Source organism: Pomacea canaliculata, linkage group LG13 (assembly GCF_003073045.1).
Source record: "Pomacea canaliculata isolate SZHN2017 linkage group LG13, ASM307304v1, whole genome shotgun sequence".
NCBI classification, from domain to species: domain Eukaryota; kingdom Metazoa; phylum Mollusca; class Gastropoda; order Architaenioglossa; family Ampullariidae; genus Pomacea; species Pomacea canaliculata.
In genome coordinates this window covers 11,262,044-11,277,319 of record NC_037602.1, presented here as the reverse complement: position 1 = coordinate 11,277,319, position 15,276 = coordinate 11,262,044, and the positions used below count along the sequence as shown (strand labels likewise).

The 15,276-nt window shown below is 36.9% G+C and overlaps 1 protein-coding gene across 4 annotated transcripts in view; it reads right to left on the bottom strand.

The window, feature by feature from the left end:
* LOC112553564 (myocyte-specific enhancer factor 2A-like) overlaps positions 1–15,276 on the bottom strand; it is a 32,424-nt gene that overhangs the window by 3,453 nt on the left and 13,695 nt on the right. For all 4 annotated transcript variants that reach the window (XM_025220871.1, XM_025220870.1, XM_025220873.1 and 1 more), the window contains 6 exons: positions 11,365–11,568; positions 8,261–8,416; positions 7,043–7,226; positions 5,744–5,985; positions 2,596–2,692; positions 677–803 (listed from right to left, as the gene is read on the bottom strand). In XM_025220871.1, coding sequence (XP_025076656.1) covers positions 677–803; positions 2,596–2,692; positions 5,744–5,985; positions 7,043–7,226; positions 8,261–8,416; positions 11,365–11,568 — 1,010 coding nt within the window. The remainder of the gene's footprint in view (positions 1–676; positions 804–2,595; positions 2,693–5,743; positions 5,986–7,042; positions 7,227–8,260; positions 8,417–11,364; positions 11,569–15,276) is intronic.

Sequence of the window (15,276 nt, the reverse complement as noted above, 5' to 3'; positions counted from 1 at the left end):
TATTTTGAATCTTTGAAGTTATTGCTTTATATGTAACTTCTTGTACCAATCTCTTGATTTAATAATAATTTTCACTATTACACTAAACTGCCTTGAATTGATTATTGAGAAAATGCATGTATTTAAAAAGTTAATCCAGTGCAAAAGAAACCCAACGAATTTATCAAAACACCAGCAAACCATTTTAAACTATAAATTGCTGGGAAAAAACTGTACTGCAACTGACTGAAATCAAAATGATGTCTCGCCTTAAAAGCCATGAAATGCATGAACATACATTATACAAAAATGAATCAAATTTGCTAGGGATACTAATTTTTTTTAACAATGAAGAAATGGTATTAACAGCAAGTTTGCATATTCTTATTCCAAATAAAGTTTAGCTTCTTAAACAGTTCTTGAAAAAAGTAAAAGCATTAAATTTTACAGTATCAAAAAGCCATTGTCAATTAACAAACATAATACAGAAATGCACACTATATGTGACAAAATTTTAAAGAGATAAAAGTAAAAAAAAATGTATATAAGGTTAACATGACAGCAAAAAGATTTGATAGAAAGATGACAGTAGATAGAGAGGGGTATATATACGCATTTGTATTTTAGTGAGCCCTCTTTCCCATCTCATAAGTGCATGGTTGCATATGAACTTTGCTGATTGTAAGATCCTGTTTACCTGTGGTGTCCCATAGCTGACTGACTGTGTGACATGGGTGAGCCAAGGGAGGACTGATTATGACCACCCCACGAACCAAACATCAGGCCTCCTGCACTCAAGTCACTGTTGCTCAGGCAGAAATTATCTGTAAAATTGTAACAGTTCCAAAATAAGACAATAAATGATAACTAAAGTAAAGAGGCATTAGAGTATACACTTACCACGAAAAAGGTTTTAAAAAGAAGTCATTTACATTTAATCACTAGCAGTGGAACTGGCATTGCCCAGGAATGATTTCTCCTGCAAACCCTTGCAACTGTGATTTTATTATCAACTTAAGATGTACCACTTCATTTAAGTGAAGTTTGTTCAATTCAGCAATTGACACATATGGCATCAGTGTATATTTAATTCAGCAACTGATACATATAGCATTAGTGTAGTGAAATGTGAAAGATTTGTTCCATTGAAAAGTGATTAAGGTACTGCTGCTGGTTCAAAGTCTTTGTGCCTAGATTCTCACAAGAGCTTAACAATTCTGTTTAGTCTTAAAATATACTATTTATTTGCTACGGCCTTTCTCTCTCGCTTGTTTTTGTCTCAGTCTCACTCTCTTTTGCTTCCCAAACTGTCAACAGGTCAAATGCATCATAAAAAAAAAGGTGACAATCAGGCATGCATCTTAATGCGCATGCCCAAACAAAAGATCATTCTAGAGCTATAAAGATTGTCAGAGCTCTGTATGCTCTCTATACAGAGAGACCAGATGAAAAGGCAGTTTGGAGGATGAGGAACAGAAAGCCGTTGTTTCCAGTGAAAAAAGAGATAAATGTTGTTGTGCATGGTGTTGATGGCCACCATGAAGTTATTTTTCTTTCTATTGTCTAAATGATATTAATGTTGAAATTTACTCTGTGTGATAGATTTGTGTCAAAATTTTCTCCAAAATTTCCGTTGTATATATATATAGTAGCATGGGAATGGATACAGCCTAACACACACATAGAGGCTATCACACATGTGGGGACTGGGGATGTCACAGTAGGGAAAGGTATCTGGTGTCTGACCCCATGTCCTGTGCTCACCCAGAGATCGTGAAATGGGTGGAGGCTGCCCAGCAAAAGGGGAAGGGAGCTAGGATACTTTCTAAAACATTTGGATAGGAGGGATAAAAGTATGGGGTGGCAAGGGACAGGGTCAGTCAATCAGAGAGAGCTTTACCCCATTTAGTGTGATCAAGGATGTTTCACTCTTTCCAGAACCATTAATCAGCGCAGGATTAAAACAGCTATACCACAACAGCGTTGAGTGTTGACTTGTGATGACTAGTGGGAGACTGGTCAAAACTCCCCCTCTTATCTCCCCTATTACATATCTGCTATTCTTGCAGTCTACTCTTCAACTCTACCTTTGACTACTGCACGCTATACTTTTAAAGACATTTACTAAATGTTTGAGCAAGCATGTCTTTTCCTGTTGTCACAAAACAGTGAGCTGAGCCGTACATAATTTGAAAGTAGTGTGGTCCTGCAACCACAAAAAATGCAACAGCTGGGGTACAACTGAGTGTGTAATATGGCACTTAATTTAGCACTCTAGCAGTGTACTAAGTTATGTCTTTATTCTGTAGAAGGTAGGGGTCGAAGAGCTCCCAGGACTGTTGCTTTCTCACACCAGCTGCATACATACTAGCTATCCTTGAACTGCTCACCTGTGGCTACTGGCTACTGGACCTATTGTTACACCCCAAGTTACGAAGCTGCCAAAGCCACTTGGGGAGACCACGATGCCATGGGGCAGGGAAAGGTCGTGACAAGACCATGAGAAAGACTGGCGGAAACATCTTTTCTAGTCTTTTCTACATTCATTTAACATAGCATGCAGTGTGAAATACTACAAAAATCCAGTTAACTACCAGAAAAATAGTTTATACCTACTTGCAGGAAAAGATGTTGAAATGCTGGACGGATAGTTTATGTTGCCTGTCATTAAATTGGTTGGTGCAGCTGACGGGTTAGGTGAACGTCGTTGTGACTGGAGAAAAAAAAATTTACACAAAAAAAACACTTGGAGATGAAAACTTAATCAAATTAAACGATAATATAATAGGCTATACTCGCTCACATATTATTTTTGTGATAATGAGCATTTTTAGTGATTTCAAAGAATGTTCCTGTATACTGATAACAGAATCAGCTGCTAATCATCAGGAAAGAATAAAATTTGGCTGTTGATGTACACTGGTTGCTTGATTGTGTTTTACGCCGTGACAGCAACTAAGGTCATATCACAGCTATATAAAGAAAACTTATTTCAAAAAGTTTAAGGGCAAGTTCCCTAAATGATATAACCACAAAATCTTAATCAATAAAAGCCAACACAAGTAGCAAGAATAATGTAAAATGTGAGTAAAGTGTAAAAAAAAAGGGCTGTGACCCAAAAGGCCACCAACAAATCAAAACACAAAACTACTAAAGCATAAAAGATGATACACCCTATCCTTCTTTAAAAGGGATCAAAATAGCTTGCCAATGAGATGGACTTAAACAAGGAAAACTAAAAAGCTGTTGTAAAAAACTGCTGGCGGATACTCTGGAGTTATGGACAAGTAATTAAAAAATGTACAACACCAAACATTCCTTGACACCAAGGACAAAGAGGTGTGATTGTGTAGGCATGGTGTGTTCTAGCCTTAGTCTATTAAGAACTACGTCCTCCTGCCACACAGGACGGCACCAAAAGCAGGTATTTGTTTTACACCATGGGAGCAGCTAAAGCCATATCATGGCGAGAACGAGTAATATTACATTAAAAGGCTAAGATGCCAATGCCCCAGATTATGCAAATAACATTCTTAGTAGCAAAAACCAACACAAGGAATCAAAATTTTAAAATGGTAGGTAATGTGTAAGAAAAAGGGGTGTTGTGGCCTAAAAGCCACCAACAAACCAGAAACCAGAAACAGAAACTAGCAAATATAAAAAACCTTAAATCTTAGAGTAAAACCCTATCGTCTTTAAAAATGAAAAAATTGCTGCCGATGGGATGAATCTAAACAGGTAGACCAAAGAATCTGTGAAAAAAATGTCTGGGCCAAAGGCAGAAAATTAGAAGTATAGTGTTGGCAGGAACAGATTTTCAATCCTTCTTTAGGGTGACCCTCTGTACTGCTGAGGCCCCCTGGGATGCCATTTCTGACATCCCAGCAAGGTCCAGGCAACAAATGACCCCTCTGGAGAGTTAAGGGATTGATGTGGGGTTACTCTGATGGGGTAGTCTACAAACTGTTTACCATCCATCGACAAAGTGCTTCAGAAACCTTCTGATTGGCACACTGGATGAGAAAGGCTTGATAGATGTAAAATCTGCAAATGAAATGTTCTTCAATCCCTTTGCAATTGCAAATGGGGAAAGAGACTAGAGCAGCTAGGACAGCTCAGCGCCCTCTACAACAAGAAAATGGAGCCAGACCCCCTCAACATTATTTTGCACACTCTCATGCACTTCATCCTCACTATCAGAAGATTTATCCTCTGGTATGCCCAGGTTAGATTTGGGTTTTCCCCATGATGAAAGGAATATGGTTTGTTCCTTATGTTCTCCACTCACCACTGAGTCCAACAAGGGGATGCGATTGAGCGGTGCCACTAAGAGCATTTCCAGCAGGGTCGCACCAGGGATACATAAAGGAATATACTCTGGCCTTCCGAGTATGAAGAACAGATTGACCCCAGCCACAGCCTTCTAGCAGTGATTTGAAGAACTGGACAATATTTTGGAGAATGAAAAGAATCCTTCAACACTATTTTGCATTTTAAATCCATCAGCTCACGTTGCAGACAATCTGGCACACATTCCACATCTACGGTAAACAGATTTGACAATATTTTCAATGTACTTTCCAGTTTTCTGAAATCCACAAAACGTTGCAAAAATTCATCTCACTGATCTTAATGCTGTATTTTCTTATTTTGCAGTCACCCAATGTCAATGAGTTCTGGGTAGGAAAGTGTTGAAACTTTCTTTCCTTCATTGGGTTGAAAAGAGGTCAAGTTCCATTTCAAATGCTTTCACAGCAAAATATAACTCATGAACAAGAACGTGTTTGGCTTGCAAAACACTGAGTTTGTTTAAATGGTCCATGACAAGAAAAGAAAGATCTGTATGCCATTGGAACTAATAATAATAAATGCAAAATTTGTAAAGCGCATACTCACACTCCTCAGGAGCATGCTCTTAGCGCCTAAGAACAAGAACGAGACAAGGACAGCATATGAGGGATAGGAAAAGAAATAAAACATGAACAAAGAAAGAATAAATAGCAGTAATAATGATGAATAAAAAGTACAGAAAATGCAAAAAGGAACCAAATAACAAGAACTGAGAGTATCATGATAAAGACAAGGGTGTGAAAAAATGACGAGCATGGTGGGAAAGACTATTAGGAGATAATAAAATTTGGGGAGAGCATTTGTCTTCTCCTTCATTTCTAAAAAGTGAAGTATTTCTTTTTGGAGCTCACAAACACGCTCAACAACTTTTCCAAAGCAAAGCCATTAGTATGGTAGGGAACATCTTTGTGATTTGCTTCAACTTCCTCCAACAATCCAGATGATTGGTAAACAATCCAGATGATTGGTAAATGCATAAAAAAAAGCAAGAGGAGACTTAGATCCACAAACAAGGCCAAAGTGAGAGAGAGAGAGCAGTCTCCTCAAGCCAGACAGGGACATTACTCTCTGTCCACATCATTTTTAAGTCTGGCTGTTGTAATGGTGATTTTGGTGCACATAGAATTTTAATCACTTTTAAACCTTTTTAACAGACTATTCCCATCCCTAACAGCTATTGATTTCATTCTTTTCAGTTGCAGCAATAAAAATAATCAGGATCAAAGCACTTTACATATATAAACATATATGATGGGTATCCTGACTTGTCGAGGAAAGTGAAAGATGGCAAGAGAGGACTAGGCTTCCCTTTTCACATGCCAGTCATAGTAAAACACCTAAATCTTACTGCACTTTTAAAAAGTTTTACAATAACATAAATTTTAAATATAAGAATGATAGATGTTATAATTACTTCAGAAGCATGATCACTGCGCATTGCAGGTGGTACAATCCGCAGGCTAGGATTGGGGCGAAGCTGCTGTGAAGATGAAACTACAGCCCCTTGTGGCACAGGTGATGTGGGCAATGGTACAGGAGATCCTCTATGCATTGGTTTGGCACAAGGCACTACACCAGGTGAACTACAAGGAGAAATGCGATGTTGATAGCCATTGGGTGTAGGGACTGGCGAGTGATTTAAATCCACTACTCCACCTGCAAAATAAAGGATGAAAAAAAGTCTTGTAAATTATTGGCCCTTTCCAAATGTTATGATGAAAAAATTCAATGTTTCAGATTAATGTTAATGTAAACAGAATATTAAAATTAAAAAAAATTACTAACCACCAATCTGTGAACTTAAACACTTTGATAGCTTTGTTTTTAGCTGTATGAAATAATACTAAAGATATAGTACACTTCTTCATGGTCAAGACTGACAAGCTTTACAACATTAAAAATAAGCCACACAGATTGGCCACAAAGGAATATAAAGCAAGACAGTAAAGAAGGGAGGCCAAAAAATGCTGATACTTCTCCAACTTATTATTATGGGCAGCAACTTGGCTTTATCACAGCAAGAAAAAGCTCAAATCTGTCTAGCTATAGTCAGACAATAATTGGCTGTTAGAGTGAATGTGTACATGAGGCTCACAAACAAAATGATAAGCACCAACAAAAATTACAAAATGTAGAACAATTTCTTTTTGTTCAATGTTTTGGTCATGCCTGTAGTCTTGATGCTACCATAAAATGGGCTGGTCTTCAGATGTTCCCAAAACCTGATAAACAGGTCAATGATAAAGAATGGCAGCATGAACAATATAAAGCTGGACTATGAATGGTGCTTACACTTGTAGTAGGCCCCACTGTATTTAATCTCTAGTTGCTTCAACACCCAAGTTCACCTCGTCTTCAAAAGTTCATAATATCAGTACATTTTTAAAAAAACAACAATAAATTCAACTGCCAATTCCACCACTGCTTGGTCTTGAGTCCAGGATGAGAAAGGAGAAGCACTGTTTACAGGGATAGCAATCCCCAATACAGTAAAAAAGATGCTACAGAAATGCTGACAAAACATCAGAAAGTCTTCAAGCCTCTGGCACATGATGTTGTTGTTTTAAATCGTGCCAGCAGCTGAGGCCATTTCACAGTGAAAAAGAGTAATATTACATTAAAAGGTTGAGATGCCAATACCCCAGGTTATACAATAACAGCTATGACAGCTTTAAATGGCTTAAGGAGAGTACAAGACATGTCAGAAAATAACCTGCAGAGTGAGGTCGTGGAGAAACCACTTGTGGAGGCTGTAGAAGTCCTGGCGAAGGACTGAGAGAGTGATTCTGAGGGCTTGGTGACAGCAAAGTTCCCTGACTTTGATATATGCTTGGGTGAGAAGACAGGCCTCCAACAGACATCTGCAAATTAGGACTTCCATAGGGAGAGGATGGAGGCTGAAAAAACCCATCAAAGTCATATCAAGATACAATATGCATTGTTAGCTAATGTTATAAAACTTTCATAAAAACTTGATAAATACATCAAAACATTCACACTGTAACATATATATGACATGCTAAGATTATAGTCACTATATCTTGCAATATACTGAAAACAGAGAAGTCTGCCATCAGATGATATAAAGATTCTTTTTCTTTTTGAATTCTCACTTTGAAAAGCATTGAAAAGACTTTAAAATACAAATTCCTAGATGTGTGGATCACCTAAGAAGCTGTCTTGGGTTACCAATTTCAGTGACAATGAACACAAATTTCAATAACTCTGCCTAATGAAAATCAAACTGTTTAATTTGCATACAGATTTATATCAAGACTGAGGTGATCAGAATCAACAACAAGTGGGAAAAACTTCTAATCCAACTTCAAGGAGAGAACATCCTGGAAACAGATCACTTTGTGTATCTGGGGAGCAAGGTTGGTTGGTTGGTTTGTGTTAAATGCCGCGCCAGCAACTAAGGCTATATCACGGCAACAAAAGGTTAGGGTTCCCTTACCTTAAAAAGTTTAGGGACAAAAAACTCCAAGTGATATAACCATAACATGAAAATGGAGTCTGCGTGTCTGACCTTGTGGTTGACAATCTCGACGATATTGAAAAATAAGGAAGTAATTAAAGGAGCTAGTGTTGCAAAAGGCATTAATACGATTACATATTACTTAAAATTACTGTTAGCTTTTAAATTTATTTACTCATTTTAGCCTTTCGAATCATATGATAGGTGATTTTATTTATGTTAATAGGGTAAAATTTGGGCTGGGAACCGATTATTTCTATTTCTATTTCCTTTATTTCTTATGGGGAAATTTGCTTTAGTTAATGACCACCTTCCAGGAACAGATTATGTTTGTTAACCAAGGTATTACTGTATAATTTTGTTTGACAAACAGAAATACCTTTTTTTCTATAGATGAATATGATACTGTTCAAGTGATCTTAAGACATCAAAATATTTCATGAGCAAACTAACCCCCCTCATGGATGCTGCATTCTGTTGCATGATTCGCTGATATTCATCTGTTGACAAGTGATCAAACTTTTCTTCACATCGCAGACCACTGACATAGGGCTCTTGTTCCACAGGTTCAGGGCTCTCACACCCTTTGTGTTCTTTCTTGTTGAGAGCCTGTTGAAGAAGAAATAAAAGTGATCCATTTCACCATGCCAGCAAATAAGCAGAAAAAGTGCCTTAAAAAAGGAGCAAGTTCTCATTGCATGACCAAAGTTGTTCATGACCTTGACCAAGTAAGAGATACAGGAAACAATCAATACACTATATGACAAAATAAAATTGACAGAACATTGTGAAGAACAAGAACAGTTTGAACTGAGTTGTATAGATCTGCTCAAAAGTTATTGGGATGGCCCAGAGTGATCTTCACACTCACTATAACACAGACATTTTCAAAAATGTCTGCAACTCTATGGGATGATATCAGAAGAGTTCTGTTATCTCCATTCAGGCTGTTGATCCTGTGAGCCTGCATGCAGGACCAGCAGCATGAGGCTGTCCTTGGCTGTTTTGGTTGTCATGTGTGAATAAATTGTAATTATAAGCCAGTCGTCAATCAGTCTTGAGGGGGCTGATCAGGCTGGCTTCCCTTGCAAAAGAGTGCTGAACTCTTCATTGCACCTGTGGCTGTCTGTTCTCAGTAGCAGATTATGGAGGCTGGTGGATAAGTGTTGTGTCTCCTCATGTGTGTTTTGCTCTAGTCATCCGTTACAGCCTAAAGTTGACAGGAGATACCTGGTGACACAAGGGTTGTCTCAGCTCTTAGTGCACGTGTGAGGATCGGCGAGGACTTGAACGGATACCATTTATCAAGGAGTATCAGAGGGACCTCAAAGTCATAAGTATCTTGGTAGCTACATCTTGACTAATAGAAACATCGAAAAGCAGATCTCCATCAGAACTGGTCGTGAACATAGGATTTGAAAAGGCTGCAGAAACCCCTAAAGACCATCAGGCTTGCAGGCCATTACAAAACTGAAAATATACAAATAAAATATCTGTCTTATCCTAATATATGCCCCAGAAATTGGGAGATCCAAAGAGATCGAAAGCTGTCTCGGAGGCTTTGCGGCATGATGCTTCCATCAAATTCCCAGAAGTCACTAGGCATGGAGAAACACAAGCAAAGAAATTAGCAGATGTATCAACATCATCATGATGGTTGGGTGGTCAGTTGTGTTTTACGGTGTGCCAGCAACTAAAGCTATATATCACGGCAACATAAAGTGAACTTATATTAAAACGTTTAAGGGCAAGTTCCCCAACCACAAAATCTTAATCAACAAAAGCCAACATAGGAAACAACAAAATGTAAAAAAAGTGAGTAAAGTGTAAAAGAAGGGTTGTGGCCCAAAAAGCAACTAATAAATCAAAACCCAAAACTATCAGAACATAAGAAATATACAACCCTATCCTTCTTAAAAATGTCAAAATAGCTGCCGATGGAACGGACTTAAACAAAGAAAACAAAGAAACTGTTGCAAAAAACTGCTAGTGGATACTCTTGAGTTCAGGACAAGAAATTAAAACATGTACCACACTAAAATTTCCTTAACGCCACGTAAAAGGTGTGACTGCATGGCACAGGGGTCAGAAAAACCTTCTCCTGCTGCACAGGACAGAATGAAGGTATGTGGTCAGAAAGACAAGAAAGGATGGCATGTAATTTATTTTGGCCCAGAGTGTACCAATGCTGTTACCTCATGGACTGAACACGGGCTGAGAAGATAGATTTACAGTTTGATGATACCAGTGAGTGTAATTTGCCTGGAGACTGACATGCAGCCTTGGCAGCTTGGTCTGCTCAAACATTGCCTAAAATACCAGCATGGCCTGGAGCCAAAATGAAAAACATGTCCTTATCGCGATAAATGAGTGCCGCATGAATTTTATAAAGTTGGACAACAAGAAAGTGGTCAAAATCATTGAAAAGAAGAGCTTGGAAAGAAGTCTGTATTTAACACCATGCCAAAATTTTAGGGACAAAACCCCCCTGAGTAATAGAACCATAACATTCTTTTTAAAAAAAGCCAAAGCAAGAAGTAAACAATAACGCAAAAAGAGTGGGTAAAGTGTAAAAAGGAATGTTGAAGCCCTAAAAGGCCACCAACAAACCAAAAAACTGAGAGAAAACAGTGATCAGGACATAAATATTTGTTAAATCTGATGGTAGAGTCCTATCTACATACTTTCTTCATGAGGCCAAACTTGCGCTTTGTGAATGTAACCTTCAAACAAATTTACATTTGTTATGATCCTGAAAGGACAGCCACATCAGATGCTTAAAATACAATTTCTCAAATATTTATTAAAATAAACTTACATTAGCTGAAAAAAGGTAGATACATTAAATAAGGTTTCTGACATACAGTATTTAATAAAGTTTTTAACAAACTTTTAAACAAACACCCTACAAAAGTCTGTTAATAACAATAGCTTATATAAAATGTACTTTTTTCTCTAAATAAAAAAACTCAATGCCCAGTCAAATGGTAAAGAACAAAACAACTAAGGTTTTGTTTGTGTTTAACACCATGCCAGCAACTAAGGCTCTCTCACAGCAACAAAAAGTAATCTTACATTAAAAAGTTTAGGGACAAAACCGCCAAGTGATATAACCATAACATTCTTTTTTAAAAAATCCATGGGTCACCCTGCATGGCAAAACAGGGTGCTTAAAGGAGACCACAGAGAAAAACTGTCAAAAGAAAGGCATGATGAGAAAAAGAAAGCAGGAAAGAGACCAGCAAAGACAAAAGATAGGAAAGATAAAACTGTAGTATGACAAAGAGATGTTTGTTTAGAAGAAGAATATAGATGAAAGGCCAGGTTCAGGGAGAAAAAAGAAAAGCATAAGAAAAAAGGGTATGCCGGCTTATAAGCTCAGTTATAGTCACCCAACCAGAGAAAGGCTGGGTGTTCACCACCAGCACGAGAAGCTATGTCCAGAGGGGCACCAGCAATAAAAAAGTAAACTGTAAAATGACTATAAATTGTAAAATACAGTAATTTAATGAATTATTCAAATTTCTGCAATTAAAGTATAAAGTGTTTTTAATCACCTCAATGATATCCTTGTTAGTGCGACTCTCATGTGGTTCATTATACTCGGTGTACTTCAAGAGCACTTTATCCATATCAGTGCTGGCATATTGGAACAGCTTGTTGGAGCCATTGAAGATGATGAGTGCTATCTCACAGTCACACAGCACAGACAGCTCATATGCTTTCTTCATGAGGCCAAACTTGCGCTTTGTGAATGTAACCTTCAAACAAATTTACATTTGTTATGATCCTGAAAGGACAGCCACATCAGATTCTTAAAATACAATTTCTCAAATATTTATTAAAATAAACTTACATTAGCTGAAAATGGTAGATGTATTAAATAAGGTCTCTGAATTACAGAATTTAATAAAGTTTAAAAACCTTTTATAGAAACATACTAAAAAATTCTGTTGATCACAATAGTTGATATAAAATGTACTTTTTTCTCAAAATAAAAAACTCAATGCCCAGTCAAATGGTAAAGAACAAAACAACTAAGGTTGTTTGTTTGTGTTTAACACCATGCTAGCAACTAAGGCTATCTCACGGCAAGAAAAATGTAATCTTACATTAAAAAGTTTAGGGACAAAACCCCTCAAGTGATATAGCCATAACATTCTTTTTAAAAAAAAACAACGCAAGAAGTAAACAATAATGTAAGAGTGGCTAATGTGTAAAAGGGAGTGTTGAAGCCCAAGAAGGCCACCAACAAACCAAAAATCCAAGAGACAACAGTAATCAGGACATAAAATTTGTTAAATCTCATAGTAGAGTCTTATCCTCCTTAAAAATGTCAAGATTACTGCCAATGGAACGGTCCTAAACAAAGAATTTGCTGTAAAAAAAACTGTAACAACAAATAAATAAAATGTATCAAAACGAACAAATAAAATGAAGAATGCTATCTAGTCAAGTTTGTAGTATTCAGTATCTAGAGAGCATAACATTGTCAGCCCCCTAAAAGCCCAGACAGCTGGTGCTTTTCCCAGAAATCTTTGACAGAAAATAAGGAACCTGCACCTAGCCACATAAATAATACATCTTTAAATAATGTGACTACAGGGGTAATTCACACAATAATCCTAGCATACAGAAGGGCAGCGTGTGTGCTGCCATAGTAATAGCATAATAATACAATACAACTTTATTAATCAACAAGGGCAATTCCAGATAGTGCTCATACTAGAAATATATAAAGTTAATACATATACACGTTGAAATTATTTCTCTCTCACACACACACAAATACACATATTCCCAACAACAGTCGGTGATCTTAGGTCACTTCAGGCTAGTACAATATCACGACCAGTGAAGCTGATCAAGTAAATGGCACATGAATGAGTTGCAGTGACGATTGGTTCAGCATACAGGCATCGCATACCTACAAGTTTGAGTATGCCTCTTCAATCACCAATTTTATCCACCTGAAAATCATCTGAGCTGATGAAATTCTTGACTACTACAGCCCACTGGGAGGAAGAGGTGAGAGTGGCCTGCCCTGCTGTCTCTAATCTTTCTGATATAAATCCTGAATGAGAAATGAATCTTTATGCTGTGCTCAGTCTGTGGAAACTTCAGTGAGAAACACAATTTGTTGAGTTTTCAGTACGATTTGTTTAGTGCCCACTGAAGATAAACTGTGTTTGGCAATAAAAGAAGGGCCTGTTAGTGGGGAAACTAACCTGTCTGCTTTTGGAAAAAATTGGATCTGAAGAAAGGGCTTGTAAAAAAACTCTGGTAGTAGAAGCCACTGCCACTAAAAAACACTACCTTTAACTGTTTAAGATGAGGCATCTGAAACAAGCAGAAGACGGGTTCAAAATAATCTAATTTAAGGTAAGTTAAAGCCCATGCTAAATTTCAAAAGGGGAATCAGCATCAGGCCTCCAAGCTTTGAAATTAAGACTGAAAGATCCCTTGTTTTATTCTACATCCCACAAACCTAGATGTCAAAAAGTAAACAACATAAATCAATATCCTTTAAGGGATGCTAAATTAAGATGAAAAGAGTGATGAGGTTGTTGAAAAAGCCACATCAATGTCCAAAGCAAAGAAATGCATCTGGAGTAAATCACTGTCCCTAGGACAACTTTCTGGTAGAAGACTTGAACAAAGTTCATGGCAGGTTTAAAATGCTGCTGAAAGCAAATTATCCTCAACAGAATTTTCCTTTTCTGTATCTACAGCTTCAAGCTAAGATCCTGCATAAATCAAAACCAGCAACAGCAGTGAGAAGGTAACAGTATAAGAAACCAATAGGGCAGTAAGGGGTGGGGGCAGAGAGTGGTACATAGAGCAGTAAATGTATAAGACACACTATTGGCTGAAACTTTCCTAATGTTAGACAAGTCTGTCAAGGAATATGTCCTGCTGATGGAAGAGTAGAAGAAAAACCAAGGTTGTTCAACCTGACTCAAAGATACAGCTGAGACAGATATAGAAGATATTGCTGATAGTTTAGTCTCTCATTGGCCAGGAAGGAATCAAAGTAGCTGGTGAGGTTGACCAAAGACTGTATATTATAGAGACCATTCACTTGGCTGATTTTCTTCAATTTGGCATGCTGTTATCTCCCTTAGCTAAAGCAAAACAAGTCTGTTGTTTGGATATGTGCATTTGTTGTTTGATGCAATTTGATACTTTTCTGTCCACGTAATTTATTCCCAGTTTACCTAATGATATGACTTGAGACACCCAATATGACTTGAGACACACTCTTTAGATCTTTCTAAACGCTTTGCTACCACAGAAGCGAACATCTTCACAACTGTAATGAGAACTGGGCAGTGTCACAAAACACACATAACTGTGCCTAAATAAATGAAAATATAAGGGAAGAAACTGTTGGTTACTTCAGGGATTGTTTTACTATGATTACTTCCCTTAAGCAGTAGCCCCCCCCCGTCAATCAGGAGTATGGTTATATTTGAAAATAGGCAATGAGTTAGTTGGTCAAGACCTGTTTGAGACTGTTGCAGGTTATTCAATCTGAAACGGATTTGTACTCCAAGAGTCAAAAACGATAATATAATATTAAGTAATATTTCTAATGTCTAATTTATTTTCTAATAAAATATTTCATTGATGCTTTATGTTTGTGTGTATATATATAGTACAATTATTTTTTTTTCAATATCTGCCTTGTAACCTACTTTCGTGACAGCTTTCCATTCCATACTGTTACTTTCATTTGAATTTATTTAAAAAAGTAAATAAATAAAAAGCCCCAAATCTATATTTCTTGAAAATCATGTCCCTTAAATGCTCTTTAAAAATGGTGTGTCAATAATGGTTGTCTTTATTTTAGGTTAGTAGGTGTGAATATTAAAACACACTGTACTTTGTGCCACCACTACCATTCTATGAATGTTCTATTGCATCACTTTTTGTCTGCACTGAGTTAAAATTCCATGGTTACATACCTTTAAATGTTATATTTGTTGTGGGTTAAGCATTTTTAGATCTGTTTGCTGCAATGTAACATTCAGAAAAAGCAGAGTAAGATATGGATGAAACAAAGGAACACTCACACATCCAAACACATACACAGAGGGAAAATAAGATTTTAAAAAACATGGATTTTCTGAGGTAGGAATGTATTAGTAAAATACAAAAAAAAAAGTGTCCAGAAGTGTGCTTGAAATTATACAAAAATTACATATAAAATCCCATGCATGTACCTAATGATCACATATGCCTCCAAGGACTTTGGGGATTAAGAGTATAATGCATATTAATATTTACACACATATTTGTACATATTGTACGCAATTGTACATGTTAAATACAAAACACAAAGAGCAAAATGAGTTTAGAAAAAAGCTACATTCACAGACCTTAGGGCAAAATAATAAGCACTGTAACTTAAAATGCTTTACAATATAAGTATAAATTTAGCCAAGTGTCTAAAAATACCTCGGTGA